This window comes from Mustela putorius, unplaced genomic scaffold, assembly GCF_011764305.1.
Source record: "Mustela putorius furo isolate JIRA1106 unplaced genomic scaffold, ASM1176430v1.1 tig00000196_pilon_pilon_pilon, whole genome shotgun sequence".
Classification (NCBI taxonomy): Eukaryota; Metazoa; Chordata; class Mammalia; order Carnivora; family Mustelidae; genus Mustela; species Mustela putorius.
Window position 1 is genome coordinate 97,031 of NW_025421310.1, and position 22,152 is coordinate 119,182.

At 55.3% G+C, this 22,152-nt stretch overlaps 2 protein-coding genes across 4 annotated transcripts; one reads left to right on the forward strand and one right to left on the reverse strand.

Moving 5' to 3' along the window:
* Positions 1 to 45: 45 nt before the first annotated feature.
* Positions 46 to 7,218, reverse strand: YIF1B (Yip1 interacting factor homolog B, membrane trafficking protein). 3 transcript variants are annotated; one of them, XM_004776242.3, is made up of 8 exons: positions 7,101 to 7,218; positions 3,398 to 3,636; positions 3,209 to 3,313; positions 2,931 to 3,009; positions 2,739 to 2,796; positions 1,484 to 1,639; positions 1,296 to 1,389; positions 46 to 421 (listed from the first exon to the last, which is right to left on the reverse strand). In XM_004776242.3, the coding sequence occupies exons 1-8, from the start codon at positions 7,141 to 7,143 to the stop codon at positions 266 to 268; spliced, it is 930 nt and encodes a 309-aa protein (XP_004776299.1). In that variant the 5' UTR covers positions 7,144 to 7,218; the 3' UTR covers positions 46 to 265. The 3 variants fall into 3 exon arrangements, with proteins under 3 accessions (XP_004776299.1, XP_004776298.1, XP_004776300.1); XM_004776241.3 differs by having other exon boundaries at positions 7,092 to 7,196; XM_004776243.3 differs by lacking the exon at positions 7,101 to 7,218 and adding an exon at positions 6,931 to 7,026.
* A 2,474-nt stretch (positions 7,219 to 9,692) lies between these two features.
* Positions 9,693 to 21,365, forward strand: KCNK6 (potassium two pore domain channel subfamily K member 6). Its single transcript, XM_004776244.3, has 3 exons — positions 9,693 to 10,716; positions 17,134 to 17,529; positions 17,668 to 21,365. The coding sequence occupies exons 1-3, from the start codon at positions 10,395 to 10,397 to the stop codon at positions 17,889 to 17,891; spliced, it is 942 nt and encodes a 313-aa protein (XP_004776301.1). The 5' UTR covers positions 9,693 to 10,394; the 3' UTR covers positions 17,892 to 21,365.
* The last annotated feature ends 787 nt before the right edge of the window (positions 21,366 to 22,152 follow it).

The window sequence follows — 22,152 nt, forward strand, 5'->3', positions numbered from 1 at the left end:
CCGGCCTGCCCCCTGCCGGGCGGCCGCGCCAAAGAGAGGTGCGCAGGCCGTTCCCATCACCGTTTATTGTTTCCGGAACAGCGGCCGCTCTACCGAGCGGCGGGTGCCGCAGGAAATCTAGGCACCTCGGCGACGGGGAGGGGCGGGGGCAGGGTCTCGGGGTGGGGGCGACGCCGGAGCCCCCGCAGGCGGGCGGGAGGATGAGCGGCAGCAGCGCGCGGCCGCGAGGAGCAGCAGCAGCCGGGGGGCGTGGGCCGGGCAGCCCTCACCGCACCAGGTGGAAGGTGAGCCAGTACATGAGCAGGGGCTGCGCCGCCGCCACGGCCATGGTCAGATACATGCGCAGCTGGTTCCTGGCCCCGCGTACCGGGACGCCCTCGGCCGCCGCCTCCGCCAGGATCTTCAGCCGCAACGTCCGGATCTGGGGCGGGAGGGGGTTCACCCTTGAGTCCTGCGCCGGGCGGAGGCGTGGGCAGGTACTTCCAAGTCCTGCCTCTCTCCCTCCACCGGGGCGGCTGGGTTCGAGTCTCTCTGCTCGTGGGGAGCCTAGGTTTCCCCCCACACACACACATCTCCTCTAAGGGATGGTGAGGAGTTGCTTCTCCCCAAGGCTCGGGAGCAAATGTGAGGGCTCCGAGCTGAGTGAGACGCGGAGCTTCACATACCCTGCCCGAGGAGGGCAGCAGGCTCAGCCGTGGCTGCTGCCACCCTGCTTATATTGGCCGGATGACAGTTTTCAACACAAGCCAGGAAGGTTTTTTTGCTTTTTTGTTTTAACCTTTAAGTAATGACCTCTACGTCAGAGTTTCTCTGAGGGTGAGATTTGGCCAACCAGTTTTGCCCTCTGCTCCTCACACCTCCTCATGCGGCCTCCTCCCAGGGCCCTGGGGTGCCTTCATCATCACCCCCCTTTCTGCAAAACGGGAAACATGTTTAAAGAGAGGAAGGAATTTGCTGGGGATCCAGAGAAGCTGTTTCCAAGGGTACCAAACCTCTTTTCATCCTAACAAACTCTCGCAGGAGAGCCCACCATGGAAGGGTGGTGTGAGGGTGAGAGCCCAGCCTGACAGGCCGCCTGGCTCCTGCTCTGCCTTCCCACCCCAGCTTACATAACCCCCTCTTCCGGGAAGCCCTGCTGACCCCCAGGCTGAGACAGGTACTTGAAGCCTCCTCAGTTCAGTGAAGGGGCTCTCACCTCAACTCCTTGCCTAACATCCTCTGCTTGGATGCCCCGGGGACCCTGACTCAGGGCTTGTGCCCTCAACCCTCCTCCTCCCCAACCCCACCCGGCTCACCATGAACACAAAGATAGACACACAGCACCAGCCCAGCACTAGATAGTAGCCAATCTTCCCAAAGAGCAGGCCCATAAGGACCCCGCCAATCATCCTGGGGAGAGAGGGGAAGGCTGGTCTGAGGGCAAGGCCTCAGGGCTGGGGCAGTGGTGGGGGATGGGGTGGAAAGTGGGAAGGGGATTACTCACCCAACATATTTGTAGCCCAAGAAGGCCACCAGATCAATAGTGGTGAGGTCAGTGTTGACAGTGACCAGGTAGAGACTGAGCAGAATGGCCAGCACCTCCAGGGTCAGCCAGGCCAACGCAGAGCTTGCCTGCAGCCCGAGGAGGTCTGGGGAGAACCTGCGGGCACCAGACTGTCACCCTGATAGCCAGCTCACACCCTCCCAGAGCATCCAGCTGGAGACAGCCTGTGTTGGGTGGGGCTAGAGATTGAACAGTGACCAAGAGGGATCTGGACTCTATCTTCCTGGAAGTCTCGTGCCAGGGAAGGTGGACCTGTCCTCAGTGACAGCCCTGAGAGGTCGGGGCTGGGATGAGGGAAGCACAGGGCATGGGAGGTGCCTGACTTACTCAGGAGAAGGTGTCACAGAGGGCACCGCCAGAGGAGAAGACACCTGAGCTGAGTCCTGAAGGAATAAGGAGTTGACTGGCGGGGAAGGACCATGGCCTCTGCCATATCCCAAGTACAACAATTAACTGATTCTAATGACAGTTCAGTGCCACAAAAGAAATGAACTGGAGCCTATGAGTGAGATGTGGGGGCTTCACCCAGTTCGGGGTGGGAATACTTCCCCGAGTAACTGACACCAGAGGGGAGACGTTGCAGGTGAGCAGGTGCTCAGCAGGTGATGCAAGGGAGGAATATACTCTGGAGCAAAGGGAATTGGATGTGCAAAGGCCCTGGGGTGGGAACGGACAGCACCAGGCCCTCTGGAGGATGGAACCAGGACTAGAATGGTGAAGCAGAGTCAGGACTCTGAGTCAGGACAGAGAGAGGCTGCAGGGAGGCAGTGTAGTGCGTGAAACTAAGGAGCCAGGGCTAGATCTGGGGATGGGAGAGTTCTGGGCAGCTTCTGAGCAGGGTAGACAGGGCCAGACCCAGGTCTCACACCAGATCTTCCTGGCTGCTGTTGGAGTCAGGGTACAGAGGGCATGTGGGCAAAGCAGCTGGTTAGGAGGCAGTGAGGAAGAGCTGGATCTGGTGGTGGAGGCTAAAAAGGATGGAGTCACCGGCCACAGGTGTTGTAATGGGCTGCACGTGGGTGGAAAGCAAGGGAGGAGGCAAGGGTAACACTGACCATGACCCCAAGGGCTCTGTCCTGGACCAGATGGGTGCATGATGGTGCTGTTCCAAGACAGGGAGATCCAAGAGACCTTCCTGACTGCCCCGCAGCCCCCCAAACCTCACCCCACTCTGCCTACCCCAGGCCTCCCTTACCTATCCTGGGTCCCCAGCGCCAGGCCAGCCACCAAGACATAAGTGATGAAAGCCATAGCTGTGGGAGGCAGACACACAGACACTGGTCAGAGGAAGATGGACCATCCCAGGCCACTAGGCACCTAGACCTCTGCCCTAGACGTGCCCACCCAGAGGGAGGAGGGTGTGGGGCAGTGATGGGGAGGGGGAGACCTGGAATGTAGAGGTCAGGAGCATTGACGTCAAAGCGAGGAGCCACAGGTGTGTCTTGCTGGTACTGCACTTCCCAGTCCTGTGGGGAGAGTGAGGGGAGCAGGTGGGACCCACAGACTGGGCTCCTCCCATGCTGCTTCCAGGCCCCCTCTCGGGGCAAACCTACCCTCCCACTCAATACCTACCTGGCCTCTGACTCACCCTCTACCCCCACCCCCCACCAGCCCCAGACTGTCCCCCTCCTCGGATGGTGTTGCCCTCCGTGGCGCAGTGCTGACCTGGTGCAGGTAGGGGAAGACGAGTAGGCCCAGTTTTTTGCCCACATACATGGTGTCCACAGCAAAGTAGTACTTGAGCTTGGTGACGGGGATGAAGCGGTCGATCTAGGGGGAGGCAGAACCCACGCCTGAAGCCCTGGCCTCACGTCCCCTGCCTTTCCCCGACCCGAGGCAGCCCAGTGCACTCACGTTCTTATCCACCAGCTCCTTGCCCTGGGCGGCCAGGCTGCTCCCGTAGGCCATGGCCATGTTGGACACAGGATCCGCCAGGAAGGCAGCCTGGGGCGAGGCGGAGGCTGCAGGGTAGCCCAGGCCACCGGGTGCCCTCTGGGCCCTGTAGCCCTGGTTCTGGGCCGAACTCGTATCATCGAAGAGCTGGTGGGGGTCAGCCATGCCGGGCTGGGACACGGGGATCCTCCGCTTGGATGCTGCAGGGGAAGAGGGTGGGGGGCGTCATTCAGGCCGTAGGTGCTCTCCTCCCGCTGCCATGAAGCACTGGTTTTCAGGTCAGATGGGCATCGAGGCAGGTGCGAGGCGGGCTCTGTCTGCCTGTCCTCAATCCATCCAAAACACCACAGTGACAATGATGTAGAGAGCTACTTTGTGCTGGGCCTGCTGTTCACAGGATCCTGCCCTAAGCCTTTTACAAACAGGGTCTCGGTCAGTGTCTCCCTTTGCGCTCCCCTCCTTGTTGGCTCTAGCCACATGGGCTTCAGTGGCCAGCGAAGACACCAGGCATGCTCCACCTCAGGGCCTTTGCGAGTGCTGTTCTTCTGCTCGAATCCTTCCCCCCCACACCCCCTGTGCCCACCCCATGGCTCCCTCCCCTCCTTGAGGTCTTGGCTCTGCAGTGCCTTCCCTACCATCCTGTCTCCAACCACATGGTCCTTGACAGCACTCCCCGTCCCCCTTCCCTGGTGCACTTACTCTACCCAGAACACACTAGCTCATACATTGGCCACTTTATTTTGCTCACTGTCTCCCCATTCAAATGGGAGCCCCCCAAGGTGGGGAGCTTGGTCTTGTTCATGCCTGGATCCCCAGCCCCTAACACAGGGCTGGAGTAGAGGGCTGATGAAATGCTGAGAAATGAGGGCCCACCCCATGTTACAGAGGTGGTGACAGGCCAGGATGGGGTGGGGTGGGTATGACCTATGTGCAGCACCAGGCTGAGTGAGTGACGGGACAGGACTCTAGCCCAGGCGGGCCTGCTCGATGTTAAAGGTAATTAAACCCCAAGTGAGCACTTGCCACATCCTGTGCTGTGTTCTATGCGCTATGGACTAACTCATTTATCTGCATCAGTGCTATTGTCCACCCCTAGCCCCCGCCCCTGCTTTACAGACAGGAAAAGCCAGCCCCAGAGAGGTTCAGGCCCTTGCCCGAAGTCACTGGGCCAGAATGGAGCAGAGCCAGGCTTCAAGTTTTTAAAAGGTCCCTCTGGCTTCTTGTGGGTAACAAACTGGGGTGGGGGGGCAGGGAGAGGGAGGGAGCTGCTCCAGTGGGGGAGTGGTGGGGGGAGAAGAAGGGATGGAGGGGTGGGGGCAGTGGTGGAGGGGGGCTGCGGGTCAGAGGGTCAGGACTTGCTGGAGGCGTGCTTAGTCAGGGTAGGGTAAGGACGAGAGAAGAGAAAGGGAATGTGGGGAGGATGAATTTGAACCCAGCGCTCTGGACCCAGGGTCCCTGCTCCCAACCCGGAAGCAACAGCAACCCAGCAGTTACTGAGTGAGCTCCTCCTGTGTCCCAAGCACCACTGTGGATCCAGGGAGCAAGTAAGAGGGTTACAGTTGGTTGGTGGAGAGGAACTCGATAATCTGTGTGCTGACTCGGTCCGCATCTCAGTTCTCTCTTCCGTGGAACAGTTCATGGCCCAAAGTCCAGTGATGCTCATAAACTCCTCAGCCCCTGGCCTGTTGATCCCTGTCCCTTACTGTCAATTACAAGGCCCTCAACTCTTCCTCTCAGTTTTCTGTCGCCTGAAGACAAATCCAAGGGCGCTCAATCCCAAAGCCAGCAGCACTAATCCCAGCCCACTTAGCCCCAAGGCTCACCGGCATTTCCCCCTGCCCCTTTAGTGCAAGCCCTTCCTTACTCCCTGTTGCACCCTTCAGCTCTCAGTATTTGGGGTTCTGCCTCCCTCTGACCTCCTAAACACACCTCGACACTGCCAGCCCAAGGCCATTAGCCACTGCCACCCAGCTTGAGCAGCGTGTGATGCCACCATGCTCTCTGCTCTTTTGGCTTCCGAGACACTGCACCCACCTCCTCCTCCTCTTTCCTGAGCCCCACAAACATCTCTTGAGCACCCCTGTGTGTTAGGCAATGATCAAAAAGACCAAAAGTCCTGCCTTTATGGAGCTGAGGGTCTCGAGCTTGGTCCCTCTCCACCCAGCACTTTTTTTTTTTTTTAGCTTCCTGAAACGTGTGGCCCAGTTTCGCACACTTCTGGCTTTGCCTCTCACCTGCCCACAGCTTTCCCAGCCACTGTGCCCCTTGGGCGGTGGGCCCTGTCTCCAGCCACCACTTCTCTCCTGCTCCCACACCCAGGTCCATCCAGCTCCCAACAGTGCCCACCCCCCAGTGTCCAAGCTTCTGATTCCCCTTCTCTCTCGCACCCAATCAACTAATCGCCAGTTCTCACCCACTATGTCTCAATGTTTACCCTCCCCTTGCAGACTCCATGGTCTTGAACGTGACTTAAATGTTCTCCTCCTAAATCCCCTTGCCCATTCTTGCTCCACCAACCTTCTCTCCAGTCAGCAGTCACAGTGATCTTAAATGTGCAAGGGAACATCTCTTGTCCCTTGCCTAAGATCAGTCCCCACTGTGCGGGGAATAAAATCTACAGGCCTACAAGGCCTGGCATGACCCCAGCCTGGCCAGCCACCTTCGTTTGCTACCACTTGGGCCTCACTGCACCCAATCACACACTGGCCTCTTGGGCCCTGACTCTGCCAAGCTCCTGGCCCACACAGGCCTTGGAACATGCAGTGCCAGCACTGTGGAATATCTTCCCATGATTGATTAACACCGGCAACACAGCACGGAGGCTCTGTACTGGTAGCTCCCTGAGGACAGGAACCAGGGCTGTGGCCCCAGCATCACCCACCACGTGGTCCACCATGCACCTTATTAATGGCTGAAGGGAGGAACGAGGACATCAGGCCTCTGAACCTCCACTGAATCCTTGATTCTTCCCTTTACAGGGAAAAATCACTCCCCAGATTTTCCCGCTGACTTGCTTGTTCCGAGTTTGGCGTCTGTCTCACCGCTAAACTCGGAGTTGGAAGTTACCAAGGACTACTGCTAGGCTGGTTATTACCAGGTACCCAGATTCCAGCACAGGTCCTGCCTGGCCCTAGGGGAGCTGAGGCAGGATCTGCTCAATGAAGAAATGAGATGCAGGCACACTCAACGAGATGAAGAACTTCAAGAGAGATACAAATTAACAGAGACAGAAAAAGGAGTGTAGAGTACAAGATATACAGGTTCAAATCTTAAATGAGAGGTAAACAGGGTCCTCTCAGCTCACGAAGGGCTCTGAACGCTGTCCTGAGGAGCGTGGGCGACAGCCCGAGGCCACCGGAGGCTGGGAAGAAGGCTGATCGCTAACTGCAAATGAATGAAAGTCCCGTTTTCCTGTAGAGCACAATATCCTGCCCAAAGTTGTATTTTCCCAAAGTAATTTCCTAAAGAAGGATCGACCCCAACGCGCCCCCTACCCGGTCCTGGCATCCCAGCGCAGTGCACACCCCGAAGCTCCAGCTCCCTGACCCCGTGACCTCCGACCTGCAGCGACCTCGCCAACTGCCGCGGCGGCCCCGCCACGCCCCAGCCAGCCACCCCACCCCCACCGCCCCGATCTCCACGACTGGCCACGTACGCCACTTACGCTGCCGGGGCGTCCCCGCCGCCGCCAAGCTTGCCGGGTGCATCCTTCACCGTCGCAGCCGCCGCAGCCGCCGCCGCCCCAGCCACGGTTCGAAATGTGCCCGCCCGGCTCCCGTAGCCACGGCCCACCGACGACGCGACAGCCAATGGGTGTCACGATAGCTCAGAGGCCACGCCCCTCGCGGAGGCCCTTACGAGTTGGCAGTGGGTAAGAGGCGGGGACTGGAGGCCGGTGGCGGAAGGCGAGAGTCAGAGCTAGTGGAGCGAGAGGGCGGGGCCGAGGACAACCTAGAGTTGGCTCTATCGTGCATGATGGGAAGTGTAGGCATCAAGGGATGAGACGGACGGGAAATGGAGACAGAGGATTGATTTGGATCGCTGAGAGCACTGGGGAGCCAGGGAACGGCGTGCGGCGGGGAGGAGAGATCCATTTGTATTTTCGAGGGGGCTAAGCGGAGTTGTGCAGACTCTAACGCTTATACAATTTCGGCAGACCTTAAGTATTAAGGTGAGTATTTAGAGTGAGAAAAGGGCACCCGATAAATTAGGTAGGAAGAACCAGGTGTCGTAAAAATGCTCGGGCGTCGCGACCTGGCTTTGCCGGGTTTGCCGAAACCACTGCGCAACCTCCAGCCACACGGAGCACGCAGAGGCACAGCAGCAAGCGAGCAACCCTAAAAATGAAGGCTCCGTAGTCTCTCTGTCTCTCAGTCCCCTCCGCCTGTCTCAGGCAAAAGTAATGGTAGAAGCTACTTCTGGGCAGTGATAGCACTCCGGAAGGATGTCAGCAAGTGACCCTGTCACTGTGGCTTTCCCGTTCTTCCTCTGAGATACTGTCTTTTCTAGGGACCTCGAGGACTGGTCTGGCCTCTCAGTTATGAGCCCTGGCTCAGTCGCGGTCCTTTTTTCATGACTGAGGTACCCGCATTCCTCCTCTGGACCCCTGGCTTATCATCCAGCCCTCCCCCCAACATTTTTCATCTGCAGCTCTCCCTGTCTTAAGTTCTTCCGTGAATGTTTTGTGATATTAATATTAATAAAGGAAGCGTGTTGGCTTCCAGCTGGCCTCGTATTTACCCCTTACGAGTTGTGCGACTGGACCCTTTTTCAGCCTAAATGTTCTCATCTGTTTAATGGGAATGATATAGGAGAGGTCGAGGATTCACTACAAGGCCACTGTGTCCACAGGGCCTGACATAGTGTAAGCCTGTGATCACTGGCAGCTGCCGTTTTTTCTGTTTTTATCATCAAGTGTCTCTTCCTGTGGGTTGTCAGCCTCAAGTTGGGCTCTGCCCCTAGAACTGTCACAGCTTCATAAATAGAACCAGCTGGGGTGTGTCCTAGCCAGGCCCCAAGCCCTGCTCCTTTGCCATTCTTATGTGCTCGGGATTCCTGGCTGCCCTCCAATGGCCGTTAGGGAGAGTACTGAGTTACAGCTGGAAGTGTATGTGGAGAAAAACAGGGAGCAGGGAAGAACTCCCACCCCCCTAAATAGAGGGGTGTACTGTGGTTCTGCTAGGAAGAGGGACCCTGGCCTACTCCTGCTCTCCCTTAATGCCTCAGTTCAAACATCCCTTTCCTTAGGAAGCTCTCTTCACCCCATCTAAGTTGGATCAGTTTTCTCCTCTGGGTTCCTGGGGGATCCATTCCCAGTCTTTTCGGTGTCCCCCGTCCCAGCTCCAGTCACTCTGTCTGTGCTTCCCTCATCACACCCCTGACCTTCTTGGCTGCCACTCTGGGAGCACCCCTCTCCCCGCCCCCACGGCCAAGGTCTAGAACTTGAAGTGCTGGGACCCCACCCACCCCCTGCCACGGTGGGCTAGGTCTAGAGCTGTCTGGGTCACTGCTGTGTCCCCACCAAAGGGCCAGATACGAAGTAGGTGCTGAACAGATATTTGAGCTAAGGATCCTCCCTTTGTCCGTGAGGGATAGGGGACACCTGCCTTGTGGTGTCCCTTGTTGTGAATTATTATTATTATTATTATCATTATAATTATTATTATCATTATTATTTTATTTAAATTCAAGTTAGTTAACATATAATGTATTATTAATTTGGGGGTAGAATTAGTGATGCCCAGTGCTCGTTCCATCAGGCGCCCTCCTTTAGGCCCATCACCCAGTTCCCTATCCCTTCACTTACCTCCCCTCCAGCAACCTTCAACTTGTTCTGTACAGTTAAGATTCTCTGAATTTTTTTTAAAGATTTTATTTATTTATTTGACAGACAGAGATCACAAGTAGGCAGAGAGGCAGGCAGAGAGAGGGAGGAGGAAGCAGGCTCTCTGTGGAGCAAAGAGCGGGTTTCTATCCCAGGACCTGGGATCATGCCCTGAACTGAAGGCAGAGGCTTTTTTTTTTTTTTTTTTTAAAGATTTTATTTATTTGCTTGACAGACAGAGATCACAAGTAGGCAGAGAAGAAGGCAGAGAGAGAGGGGGAAGCAGGCTCCCTGCTGAGCAGAGACCTGGATGCAGGGTTCTATCCCAGGACCCTGAGACCATGACCTGAGCTGAAGGAAAAGGCTTTAACCCACTGAACCACCCAGGTGCCCCCTCTGAAAAATTTTTAAAGATTTATTTATTTTAGAAAGAGAGAGGGATTGTGCGCCTGTGAGTAGGGGGAAGTGCAGAGGGAGAGACTCCTCAAGAAGATTCCGGGCTGAGCCAGGTCCGACCCCAGCAGGATCCCATAGCCCATGAGATCACACTACCTGAGCGCAAACCAAGAGTCCTGCGCGCCCAGCACCCTGAGTCCCCCAGGCGCCCCCCTCCTTGTGAATTTTACAGTGTCCCCTCCGGGCGGGTGCAGCCCCAATCCAGAACGCAGGACTAGGCGAATGGAGCAAGGACCGAATTTCAGTCTGTCCCCTTGTCTCCAGCCACGCGCCTCGATGCAGTGCACAATCTTCGTGATGGCCCCGGGGAGTTAGGGAGCGACTTCCCGGTCGGCCAGTGGAAAAGAGTGGAGATTTTCTCTAACTTAGGGAGCCCAGGCTACTGGGAGGACGAGAGGGAAGGAATGGAGAAACCCCTCCACCCTGTCCATCCTGTTGGTGTCCTCGGTCCAGGAGCGCGGGGCTCCGCCCTCCCGGCACTCAACACCTGGCGCTGGGGCGTGCCTCAGTTTACCGGAGGCGGGGCCTCCCCCCCCATTTTTCCCTCTTCCTCTTCGGGGCGCCCGCAGCCGCGCCTCGAGCCCTGCCGGAACTGAAGCTGGGCTCCGGGCTGCCAGGAGGCGGGGGCCACGTCAGCGGGGCGGCGGGGGCGGTGGAGAGCAGGTCGCGGCGGGCGCCATGCGGCGGGGCGCACTCCTGGCGGGCGCCCTGGCCGCGTACGCGGTCTACCTGGTGCTGGGCGCGCTGCTGGTGGCGCGGCTGGAGCGGCCCCACGAAGCTCGCCTCCGGGCGGAGCTGGAGACGCTGCGCGAGGAACTGCTGCGGCGCAGCCCATGCGTGGCCGCCCCGGCCCTGGACGCCTTCGTGGAGCGGGTGCTGGCTGCCGGACGGCTGGGGCGCGCTGCGCTCGCCAACGCTTCGGGGCCCGCCAACGCCTCGGACCCCGCCTGGGACTTTGCCTCGGCGCTCTTCTTCGCCAGCACGCTGGTCACCACCGTGGGTACGTGAGCGCTGCCCCATCTGGGGACCCCGGGCGTCATTGCGAAGTACTCTTATCCCCGCAGATCGCTTCCAGTCCGCTCTGGGACTAGGATCCCCCAGGAAAACCCCCAACGAGGACCTAGGGTGCACACCGGCGAGAACTCCCCCTTTGGTTAACCCCCATCGAAGCCCTTCCTCCCAGCAGGAATCCCCCAACACAGTTCCCTTTGGGACTAGGGCTGCCCTCAGAGTACCTTCTAGGGAGCATTTGGGACCCCATTCCTCTGCCTGAACCCCCTTGGAGACCCGTGCCCGTCCAGTCCCCTCTGGGCCTAGGATTATGTTCAGAGACCTCCAGCGAAAACCTAGGATCCTGCTTCGGGGGACCCTCACCTCCTCTGGACCCGGACCTCAGACACGCAGGGACCTCTGTCCTTGTCTCTGGGCTCAGACTGCCATTCTGTCCACAATGTCTCCTGAGTCTCCAGATATGTCCTTCAGGGATGCTCCTTGGGAAGTCCTACCACAGCCTCCTCCTGGCCCTGGTGCCCCAGTGAGGACCGTGAATGTCTACATCCTCTCAGGGCACCGTTGCTAAAGACTGCACTGCCAGTACAGATCCCTCAACAGGGACCTGGGCCCTGATGGGTGACTTCCACCCCCCTGGACCTAGACCACTCCCCAGCAAGGGCACCCTGCCCTCCTCCAGACCAAGGACCACCCCTCAGCCTCATATTCCCCAGCAGGTAGCCCTGACTTGTAGATACAGGAGCCCTTCTAGCACTTTCCAAACTAGGGACATCTCCATGAGAGTCTCTTTGAACGCAAGAACCCCTAGATGAGACTCTTGCCACTCTCTGGACCCTGGAACCCTTCAGTAAGAGCCCTGGAACGACCTGGACTTTCTATCAGGAGGGACCCCAGTGCCTCCCACACACACTGTCATCGAGAGCAGAATCCCGCTTCACACCCCCCACCCCCCAGGATGCCAGCTGAGAGACTCTGTTCTCTGCACCCACTACCCCTATCCCGGGACCCCCTGCTCACCTTGGACTTCCTAAGAAGGGGAATCTGCTGGGCACCTGACTCCCCTCTAGTCTTCTCCAGACCCACAAGTGGGACCTCCATCTCCACCCCAACACTGCTCCCCTTGGCTTTGGACTGGAAACTCTCCCCTCTGTCAAGGACACTCCAGGCCCCTGGAACCCTTCTCAGTACCCACTCGTGACCTCTTTCCACCCTTCACACTCTCAGCCAGGACCTGGGACACCCGCCTCCTCCCATCATCCCTGTAGCATTGTCTACTCCCATCACATCCCCTCAAGCTTCCACAGGCTAAGAAGCGCCCTTGCCTGAGGATTCCCCTCCCAGTTCTATTTCATGATTGGCAAGATGCCACCAGCAATGCCTGTCCCCTCCTTCCTTGGGACTCAGGACCCCAGCCCTGAGCCAGGATCCATTCTGAACCAGGACGCTGGCCTCTGATTTCAGGTTACTGACTCCCCTTCTCTGAACACCCCTCTCCACCAAGTGGAACTGACCCCCTCCCCCCAGCCCTATTCTAAAAATCCTTTCCTGCTTCAGCACCCAGACCTGGGAAATTCCTTTGTCATCAGGTTCTGCTGCTCCTCCCACTGCCTTTCCCCAGCCCCCAAACTTCCTCTTCACCTCTACTGGGGATTTGGACTGGGGGAGGAAGCTGGGACAGGCCCAGACTCTTAACTCCTCCACCTCCCAGAAGTAGCAGGTGGCCACTGGCTTGGAGCTCTGTGGTGTGGACCAGCAAACCAAGACCACAGGCAGCAGGGCTGGGTACTTCTCCCAGACTCTGTTCTACCCAGCTGGCCGGGCCTGTCCGACCTGCTTCTAGGCTCCACGGGGTCCCTTCAGCGTCTCTCTCTGCCTCCTTCCAGATCCTGGCTTATGAGAAGTTGTCCCCGCCAGGACAGGTGCAGAAGCCAAACTCAAGGCAGGCACAGCCTGGGTTTGCCTTTCTGTGCAGCTGTTGCTCCTTTGGGCCTCAGGGGTTGTAGCTCATCTCTGAAATGGAGATCGTAACAGTCCCCACATCACAGTAATCATGAAACCTATAGAGGACTTAGCGTGGATGGCCTTTACCTTGGTCAGCACACGGCCTTGAGAGGCAGGTACCATTCGTGGCACTGTTTTCTCATCGAAATACGCTGAAGCCCAGAGAGATTGGACAGTTTGCCCAAGACCGCACAGGTAGGGACGTGCAATCTGGAGAGTTGAACTGATGCCACGAGGGCTCAGAGTCCTGTGCTTTTAACCAACACACCTCTTGGGGCTTCCTCGGCTTGCATGGAGAAGGGTGATACATGGGTGTAGTGTGGAAGGAAAGGTTATTCTGACATTTGTTAAAAATGGTAGGTTCTTGCCATAGGGGAGAGAGACTGACCTCAGCTCCAAAGATAGTGAAGGCAGCTGGAGATTTAGAGCCGAGGGTGGCCTCAAGAGTTCAGTGGTTGGAAAAATGACTGAGCAGTGACACGGAGGGAGGGGAGGAGGGATTCTTCCTAAAGTGGCTTAGGATCGCAGCTAAAACACAGCGGAGTCAAGACGAGAGTGCAGAGAGAGTCCTCGTCCGTGGGAAGTGCTGGTAATAACAGGTTTACTGAGCCTGGGTTGTAATCATTGTCGGTGAACCCGGAGCCCTGAATGTATCGAGAGAAGCAGAAAACCAGACATGATTCAGAAGAGTGTCCTGGTTGTGTCATAGGCCCGCGTCTTTTGTGGAAGACCTGGGCCTGGACTCCGCCGAGGCAGCCACAGCCGGGCCAATGTCTGTAGTTGAGGCCTTGGTGGAGGGTCAGCCCCCCGGAACTGGGAACCGAGAGAGGGGAAGTGAGCATGACAATCACGCTAACTCTTCCCATGCCCTTGCTCAGTGCTGCGCCCTGCCCCAACCAGAGAGGGTTACTGCACTTGTCCTTGAAGATGGGGGCTGTTCATGAGCCCATTTGGCGGTACTAGGGGCCAATTGGGGCTCAGAGAGGAGAAGGCACGCGACCAAGGTCAGGCAGGGAATACGTGGCAAAGCCCTGATTGGCACTCAGCTATTAGAGGTGGTTGGTAAAGGCTCACAGCTTCTGTTCTATGTGAACTCTATGGTTTTTCTGTTTATAAGGTTTTTGTGTCATTTGCAAACCTATCATTTCAGCTGGGCTGCCGGAGTTTCTCCATCCAAATCCTTGTGATTAATGAGGGTTGGAGCCATAAGTGATAAATCTCACAGAACAGTTGCTTAAATGGATGAAAGTTATTTCGTGCTCACATTCAAGGTTATCAGTCCAAGACCAGAATGGTGCTGTATGGTCAGAGACCCTTGTGGTCCTCTGTGCAATTTCCATTCACAAGGTCACCTCATGGTCCAATATGGCTACTCAAGTCCAGCCTTCATGTTTGTGTTCCAGCCAGCAGGAGGAGGAAGGAAAGAAAGGGGATAGGCATCCTCTTCTTCTTCTTTTTTTTTTTTTTCTTAAAGATTGCATTTATTTGAGAAAGAAAAAAGAAGCAGAGGAGGAGGATCAGAGGGAGAGAGAGAAGCAGACCCCCGCTGAACAGGGAGCCAGAAGCAGGCTTGACACTGGACTGGAGTTTTGGAGGGTCCCTGAGTGGCTCAGTCAGCTGGGCATCTGCCTTTAGCTCAGATCCTGATCTCAAGGTCCTAGGATTGAGCCCAGAGTCAAGCCAGTTTCTGGCTCCCTGCTCAGCTGGGGGTGGGGGTGTCTGTGTATTTTAACACAGCTTTTAAAAACTGGGGTAAAATGAGTTTTGCTGGACACTCCTCCCTTGCAGCTAGGCATGACTTCTGGAATAATTTCTGATCAGTGAGTTATACCTGAGAGAAGCAAGCGACTTCTAGACATTTTTGTCCAGCAAACACCTAAAATTTACCATCTTAACCATTTTTGTGCATACAGTTCAGCAGTAGTAAGCACATCCAGACTGTTACACAACCATCACCTCCGTCCATCTCCAGAACTCTTTTTATCTTCCACAACTGAAACTACAGGGGGGCCTGGCCAGCTCATTCGGTGAAGCATGCTACCCTTTCTCTAGGGCTTGAGAGTTCAGGCTCCACGTTGGGCACAGATCTTCCTAAAAAAAGAGAACACTGGGGCATCTGGGTGGTTCCATCAATTAAGCATCAGACTCTGGATTTGGCTCGGGTCTGATGTCAGGATCATGAGATCTAGCCCTATGTCCGGCTCTGCCCTGCATGTAGAGTCTGCTTGGGATTCTCTCTCTCCCTCTGCCCCTCCTGGCCCAGGTCATGTGCATACTCTCTCTCTTTAAAAAAGAGAGAAAGAGGGGCACCTGGGTGGCTCAGTGGGCTAAAGCCTCTGCCTTAGGCTCAGGTCATGATCTCGGGGTCCTGGGATCAAGCCCTGCATCAGGCTCTCTGCTCAGCGGGGAGCCTGCTTCCCCCTCTCTGCCTGCCTCTCTGCCTACTTGTGATCTCTGTCTATCAAATAAATAATGAAATCTAAAAAAAATAAAATAAATTAAAAAAAGAGAAAGAAAGAGACCTGAAACTATACCCATCAAAACAATATCTCCCCATTCTCCATTCTCCGCAGCCCCTGATAACCACCATTCTACTTTCTACTTTCTGTTTCTATTTCTATGAACTACTCGAAGTGCCTGGGATCAGTGCAAACATACAGTGTTTGTCTTTTTGTGACTAGCTCCGTTCACTGAGCGTAATGCCCTCAGGGTTCATCCTGCTGTAGCGTGCCTCAGAATTTGCTTTTCCTGGCTAAATAATATCCCATTATATGTATATCCCACCTTTTGTTTACCAGTCATCTGTTGGTGGACCCTTGGTGGCTTCATGTTTTGGCTCTTGTAGTCTCTCTTCAGGCCTGGCTTCCGGTTCTTTTGAGAAAGGACAGGTGAATGCCCGCTTGTGTGTGGGGGTTCCGCATTTTCTTATTGATCACAGGGTGAACCCATGGTCATTTTGGCATCACATTTTTTTTTTAAGATTTTGTTTTATCTACTTATCAGAGAGAGAGATTGAGAAAGAGAGAGAGCACATACACAAGCAGAGGGAGCCACAGGCAGAGGGAGAAGCAAGCTCTCTACTCACCAAGGAGCCTGATGTGGGGCTTGATCACAGGACCCTGAGATCATGACCTGAGCTGAAGGCAGCCGTTTAACTGACTGAGCCACTCAGAAGTCCCTTGGCACAACATTTTACTGTCAACATAAACCAGGGCCCTTACCGCCCCCAGTCATATCTCTGACCCTTTGATTTTCTTTATTTGTGGAAAAAAAAAAAAAGAGAGAGATTTTAAATTACACATGGCTGAAGTGGGCCAGTGTCCCCCATGCCCGAACTCTCTTTGACCCTCTTTCTGTTTGCAGCGCCCACAGCCACACCGACCTTCCCTGCATTCCCGCAGTCCTCCGGGAGCCCAGTGGGGCTCATCACACCCATTTTAGAGGAAGGGACATGGAGGTTCTGAGCTAAGCGTAGAGCCTACACCCTTCATTCATTATTCTGACTATATGATCGAGGGTCTGCTCTGGGTCAGATGCTGGGGCTTTGGCAGTGAGTGAACCAAACAGGCAGGAGCCTCTCCTGTCCTGCAGCTGCACTCTAGTCACGAGGGGGATGCCAACCAAATAAGTAAACCACATGGTTTACCAGAAGGTTGAAGCACTATGAAAACAAAAAAAAAAAAAAAAAAAAAAAAAAAAAGACTTTGGTCAGAGGGTGTAACAATTTAATAAGGGAGTAAGGAAAGTCCCTACTGAAAAACTGACATTTGGGCAAAGACCTAAAGGGAGGAATAGAGGGTACCAGCCTTGGGGGGAGAGCTTTCCATGGGGGAGAAGAATAGTCATGCACTGTGCAAAGGCTCTGAGGTGGGAATGTGCCACGGGGGCCTTGTGGGTCATGATGAGGGCTTTGTCCTTTCACTTGAATGGAATGGAGCCACAGACGTGCTCTAGGTGTGGGAGGATCATGACCCTACTCAGGTGTTCATAGGGTCCCTCTGGACCCTATGTGTGAGGTGGGGGGTGGAAACGGGGGGATTGACGGCAGACAGACTCGGGCAAGGGCGGGAGTGAGGGAGAAGGGAGTCCAGGGAGGGAGGAGGCTGCTGCCTTAGATAGGCCCAGGGTTAGGCCTTGGGGCTGGGGTGGGGTGAAGTGACCGGGTTTAGGATCGCATGGAGCTCAAGACAACAAGACTCCCTGGCAGGTGGAAAGTGGGCGTGAGAGTCATGGATGACAAAGCTCGCAGCCTGAGCAGTGGAGGGACGGCGGTGCCATTGCTGGAGATGAGAGGCTGTGGGAGGGGCAGGTTTTGGGGGGTAATGAAGTGTCATTTAGGATGGCCACAGCCCCCCCCCCAATAGATGCACCAGGCTGATGGCAGGATTTCCCCTTGCTCCCCCAGGCTATGGGTACACAACGCCACTGACCGATGCAGGCAAGGCCTTTTCCATTGCTTTCGCGCTCCTGGGCGTGCCGGCCACCATGCTGCTGCTGACGTCCTCGGCCCAGCGCCTGTCACTGCTGCTGACCCACGCACCCCTCTCCTGGCTGACCACGCGCTGGGGCTGGGGCCTCCGGCGGGCAGCCCGCTGGCACCTGGTGGCGCTGCTGGGTGTAGCCGTGACCGTCTGCTTCCTGGTGCCGGCTGCCGTCTTTGCCCACCTGGAGGAGGCCTGGAGCTTCCTGGACGCTTTCTACTTCTGCTTCATCTCCCTGTCCACCATCGGCCTGGGTGACTATGTGCCTGGAGAGGCTCCCGGCCAGCCCTACCGGGCCCTCTACAAGGTGCTGGTCACAGGTGAGCGGGCCTGTGGGCTGGCCGGGGCGGGGCAGGGGTGGGGGGGCACAGCCTTGCCCTGGAGGGTCTCCAAGGTTGGGGCGGGAGCCCTGCCCTGCGGGTCTGAGCCTGCCCATCACCCCTCCACCCTCTCCACAGTCTACCTCTTCCTGGGCCTGGTCGTCATGATGCTTCTGCTGCAGAGTTTCCGTCACGTGTCGGACCTTCATGGCCTCACGGATCTCATCCTGCTGCCCAGTCCATGTCCTGCCAGCTTCAGCGAGTCTGAGGATGATCGTGTGGGCATTGTAGACCCCCAGCCAGAACCGCACCAGCAGCTCGCTGCTGACGCCCACCCCGACTACGCCTCCATCCCCAGGTAGCCGGGGCGGGTGCCCTGAGGCTGGCAGGACCTGGCCCGTGGCTTAGGGGCCCCCGTGACTGGAGCGGCTCTACTGGACCGTCCTTGAGCACAGGCCCGTGTTCGCAGGGTTCACGAGGCATTGCCACCAGCTGTCCGTCCTTTGTTGTACCTGTCCCAGGCTCCACGGGGCACCGCCATGGCCCTGTTTTGGGAACCCCCTCCCTGCCCCTTCTCTTACTCCCCTAACTCTGGGCTCTCTGGCTTTCCCTCTCACTCTTTTTGTGTCTCATTCTGTCACTGACTGCATCTGCCTCTCCCTCAGCCACTCTTCACTGGCCCGTTCTAGCAGTTTCTAGGATCAGACCTCATTTCTGGCACCTGATGGGTCACTATACTTTGGGCAAGTGGCTGCCCCTGTTTGGGCTTTGATCTCCTCATCTGTCAAATGGAAAGAATATATTCATTCATCTAGAACTCCCTCTGGGCAGGCCTCAGGCTGGGCAGCGTGAGGGACCCAGGAGCATTGAGGTGGCCCTGGGCCCAGCTTTCCTGGGTTCCCAGTCCACTGAGGAAGACAGATCTGTCCCCACACAGCAGCCATCCAGGATAGGTAGGACTTCACGGAGGAGGCAGAGAGGTGTGTTCCAGAAAGCATGGGTGGAGGGGGCGGGGTTCAGGGGGAGGAAACACAGGGATTGGGCCCAGTACAGCCTGCAAGGTCAGGGAGGGCTTCCTGGAAGAAGGGATAAGGACGCAGGGGAAGAAGGTGGACCCGACTTGTTTTTCTCAAGTGACGCTAGGGAGCGAGATCCGTGTGGAGGAGCCCGGGCATAGGCCTGTGGGATAGAACCCTTCTCGGCCACCCAACCGGCTGGAAGCTGAGACAGGACCCAGCCTGGATCCGGACGGCGCAGACAGCCCTGCTCTGAGCCGGGATCCCAGTGTAACAGCTGTCCCCACCTCCTGAGGCTAACTGTATAAAGTACACTGGCCTCTGGAGCCAGCCTGCTTGAAGCTCAGATCCCAGCTCTGCTGCGTCCTGCCTCTGTCCTCGGGCAGTCACTTCACCTCTGTGATTCTGAGTTATGTCATCTGTAAAATGGCCACAAGAACAGTAATTACTTCCAAGATGATGTCACAGAGCCAGCCCCGGTATTCTGTGCTTTCTTTGGCCAGGCCCTGCTCCAGGTACTTTACATACGAGGAAGGTAACATCTTCACCTTTTTCGGCAGATGAGGAAACTGAGGCACAAGGTCTCAGACACAGAACTAGGAGGTGACAGGTTTTCTGCGTACTGGTACGCAGCTGGTACGTCAGAGCACTTGCTAGCCATGGGCCCGTCTATTGAACCATTCCCTCTGCCAAGCCTGGTGGAAGTTACGGAAGGGATGGGGCATTTGCACAGGACCTTGATAACATTCAGGAAGAAAGGGCGCAGGGGGCACTCCAGGCAGCGGAAACTGTGTGCGTCTGGAGGTAGGAAAGCCTGTCAATGTCAGCTTCAGGCAAGTGGTTTACTGTCACCAGAATATGGGGGGAGGGGGAAGGAGGGAGGAGTGGTGGACATGGGTGGATCTTAAGTGTCCTTAAATGACCAGTTTGGGAACCTGGCCTCTTTCTTGAAAGCACTAGAGAGCCATGGAAGGTTTTTGAGCAGGAGAGGGCTGTGGTCGGATTTGGGCTTTAGCTGCTGTGTGGAGGTAGACCAGAGCGGGAGACTGAGCTGGGTGCACAGGGGGGGTTGGCGCAGGAACAGAGCAGAGGACGATGGCATGGGCAGGGCCGAGGGAAGGGAAGAGGGGCCGTGGAGGGGTCATGCCCAGGAGGCCAAGTGGGCAGGCCCTGTGTAGGCCTTACAGTCTTGGGCAAGACAAGGCTGGGGAAAGGCACAAGGATGGTTGGCTGCCCCTGAGATAGGGACCTGGGAGGAAAAAAACACATTTGAAGGGAGACACTGAGGCTTGTTTGGAACATGGTGGGTGTGAAGGGCTAGAGGGGCATCCAGAGGAAGGCATCAGAAGGTGTCAGGCTGTGGTTGAGGCCGGAGACAGATGGGGGAAGCGAAGCCAGGATGGCAGGTGTGGCGGCCCTGGGTTTGGGGGAAGAGAGAACACCAGCCTTGAGAAGTCAGCTTTAGGGTATTTCTGTATCTGTATCAGTAAGAAAACACTTGTGATGAGCACTGGGCGTTATATGGAAATGATGAATCACTAAACTCTACTCCTGAAACTAATATTACACTAGATGTTAACTGACTAGAATTTAAAATAAAAATTTAAATTAAAACTTGAAACATTATAAAAAACTAAGGAAAATTTGGTCTCCAAGTTACAAGATCCTGACTGGCCACTGGCTAAAATAATGAGATGATTGTATATTGCCCATCACCAGAGTTGGGGAGAGCTCTGGGCAACCATACAATCCATAGCTCCAGGAGGATCTTGTGGCCTGAGGCTACCAATCTCTTTTTTCTGCCACCTTCAGCTGAAGGCTTGGCTCCACATGGGCTCTCCTCATGGCCCTAGAGTGACTGCCAAAGGTCCAGACATCACAACCAGATGTGATCATTTTTAGTGCAAGAAGAGAGGAGCATCTCTTGCCATATTGTCTCTTTGGAAGCAAGGAAACCTTTCCGCTAAAGCCTCCCTGCAGTGACTTCCTCCTCTCATTGTCCAAAATTGGCTTACATGCCCATCCTGAACTAATCCTTGGCCATTGTGATGGAGCCACCACAATTAACTTGGATTCCTCAGGATTCCCCCCTGCCACCTGGAATTGAGGCTGAGCCTGAGATTTTGGTCTGGAAGCTGGTGATTGGACTTCTGTTAGAAAGGCAGGAGGAAGAGAATGGGCAGACATTGATTAACTAAGCAGTCAGGGTCATCATGTACAGTTGTGCAAGTCGGGAACTACATAGGGGATGTCTGGCTGGCAGGGTGGAAACAAACAAGGGCTGAAGTCCAAGGCTGAAAATGACCCAAAGGGACTCCTCACTGCTTCTCTTTCCAGATTCCTCTAGATAAAGAAATCAGGCCCCATTTAACTCAAGACATGGGGGGGGGTGTAAAATTTCAGGCTAAAAACTCGAAAGGTACAAAAGAGTGTGCAGTGGAAAGTCAGTCTTTCTCTAGCACTCAGGCTGTGTTCACTGATTTTGCAGGTTTTTTGGGTAAATATCAGCAATATGTATGTGCCTATGTGTGTCATTTATTTTTTCTTCACTCTGCTCAAGTGAAGGAATGAAGGAAAGGTGGTTAAAACCACATACTGTAGAGGCAAAGTCCCTGGGTATAAGTCTGAACTCTCTCACTCCCAAGCTCTGTGGCTTTGAGCAAGTGATTTCACCTCCCCGTGCCTGAGTTTCCTAATCTGTAAAACGCGTTGATAACAGCACCTACCTCATGGACTTGTTTGAGAATTTAGCAACTTAATATCTGTAAAACTCTTAGACCAATGTCTGGTACTCAATAAATTGTTGACTAATGATTATTATCCTCTTTGCTGCACCTGGCTTTTTTTTTTTTCCTTTTTATTTATTTATTTTTTAATGTAAGACATATATATACAACTTTTTATTTTATTTTTTTTAAAGATTTTATTTATTCATTTGACAGAGAGAGATCACAAGTAGGCAGAGAGGCAGGCAGAGAGAGAGAGGAGGAAACAGGCTCCCTGCTGAGCAGAGAGCCCGAAGCAGGACTCGATCCCAGGACCCTGAGATCATGACCTGAGCCGAAGGCAGCGGCTCAACCCACGGAGCTACCCAGGCGCCCATATACAACTTTTTAAAAAGATTTTTTTTTTATTCAGTTGAGTGAGAGCTCAAGAGCATGAGCAGCGGGGAGGGTCAGAGGGAGAGGGAAAGGCAGACTCCCCGCTGAGCAAGGAGCACAACGTGGGGCTTGATCCCGGAACCCTGAGATCATGACCTGAGCCAAAGGCAGACGCTTAACCCACTGAGTCAACCAAGTGCCCCACTAAGATTTTTTTTTTTAAAGATTTTATTTATTTATCAGAGAGAGAGCGAGCACAGGCAGACAGAATGGCAGGCAGAGGCAGAGGGAGACGCAGGCTCCCTGCCGAGAAAGGAGAGGATATGGGACTCGATCCTAGGACGCTGGGATCATGACCTGAGCCGAAGGCAGCTGTTAACCAACTGAGCCACCCAGGCGTCCCAAGATTTTTTTTTAATATAAAAGCCTGATGGGGGGGATGCCTGAGTGGCTCAGTCGGTTAAGCAACTGCCTCTGGCTCAGGTCATGATCCCTGGGTCCTAGGA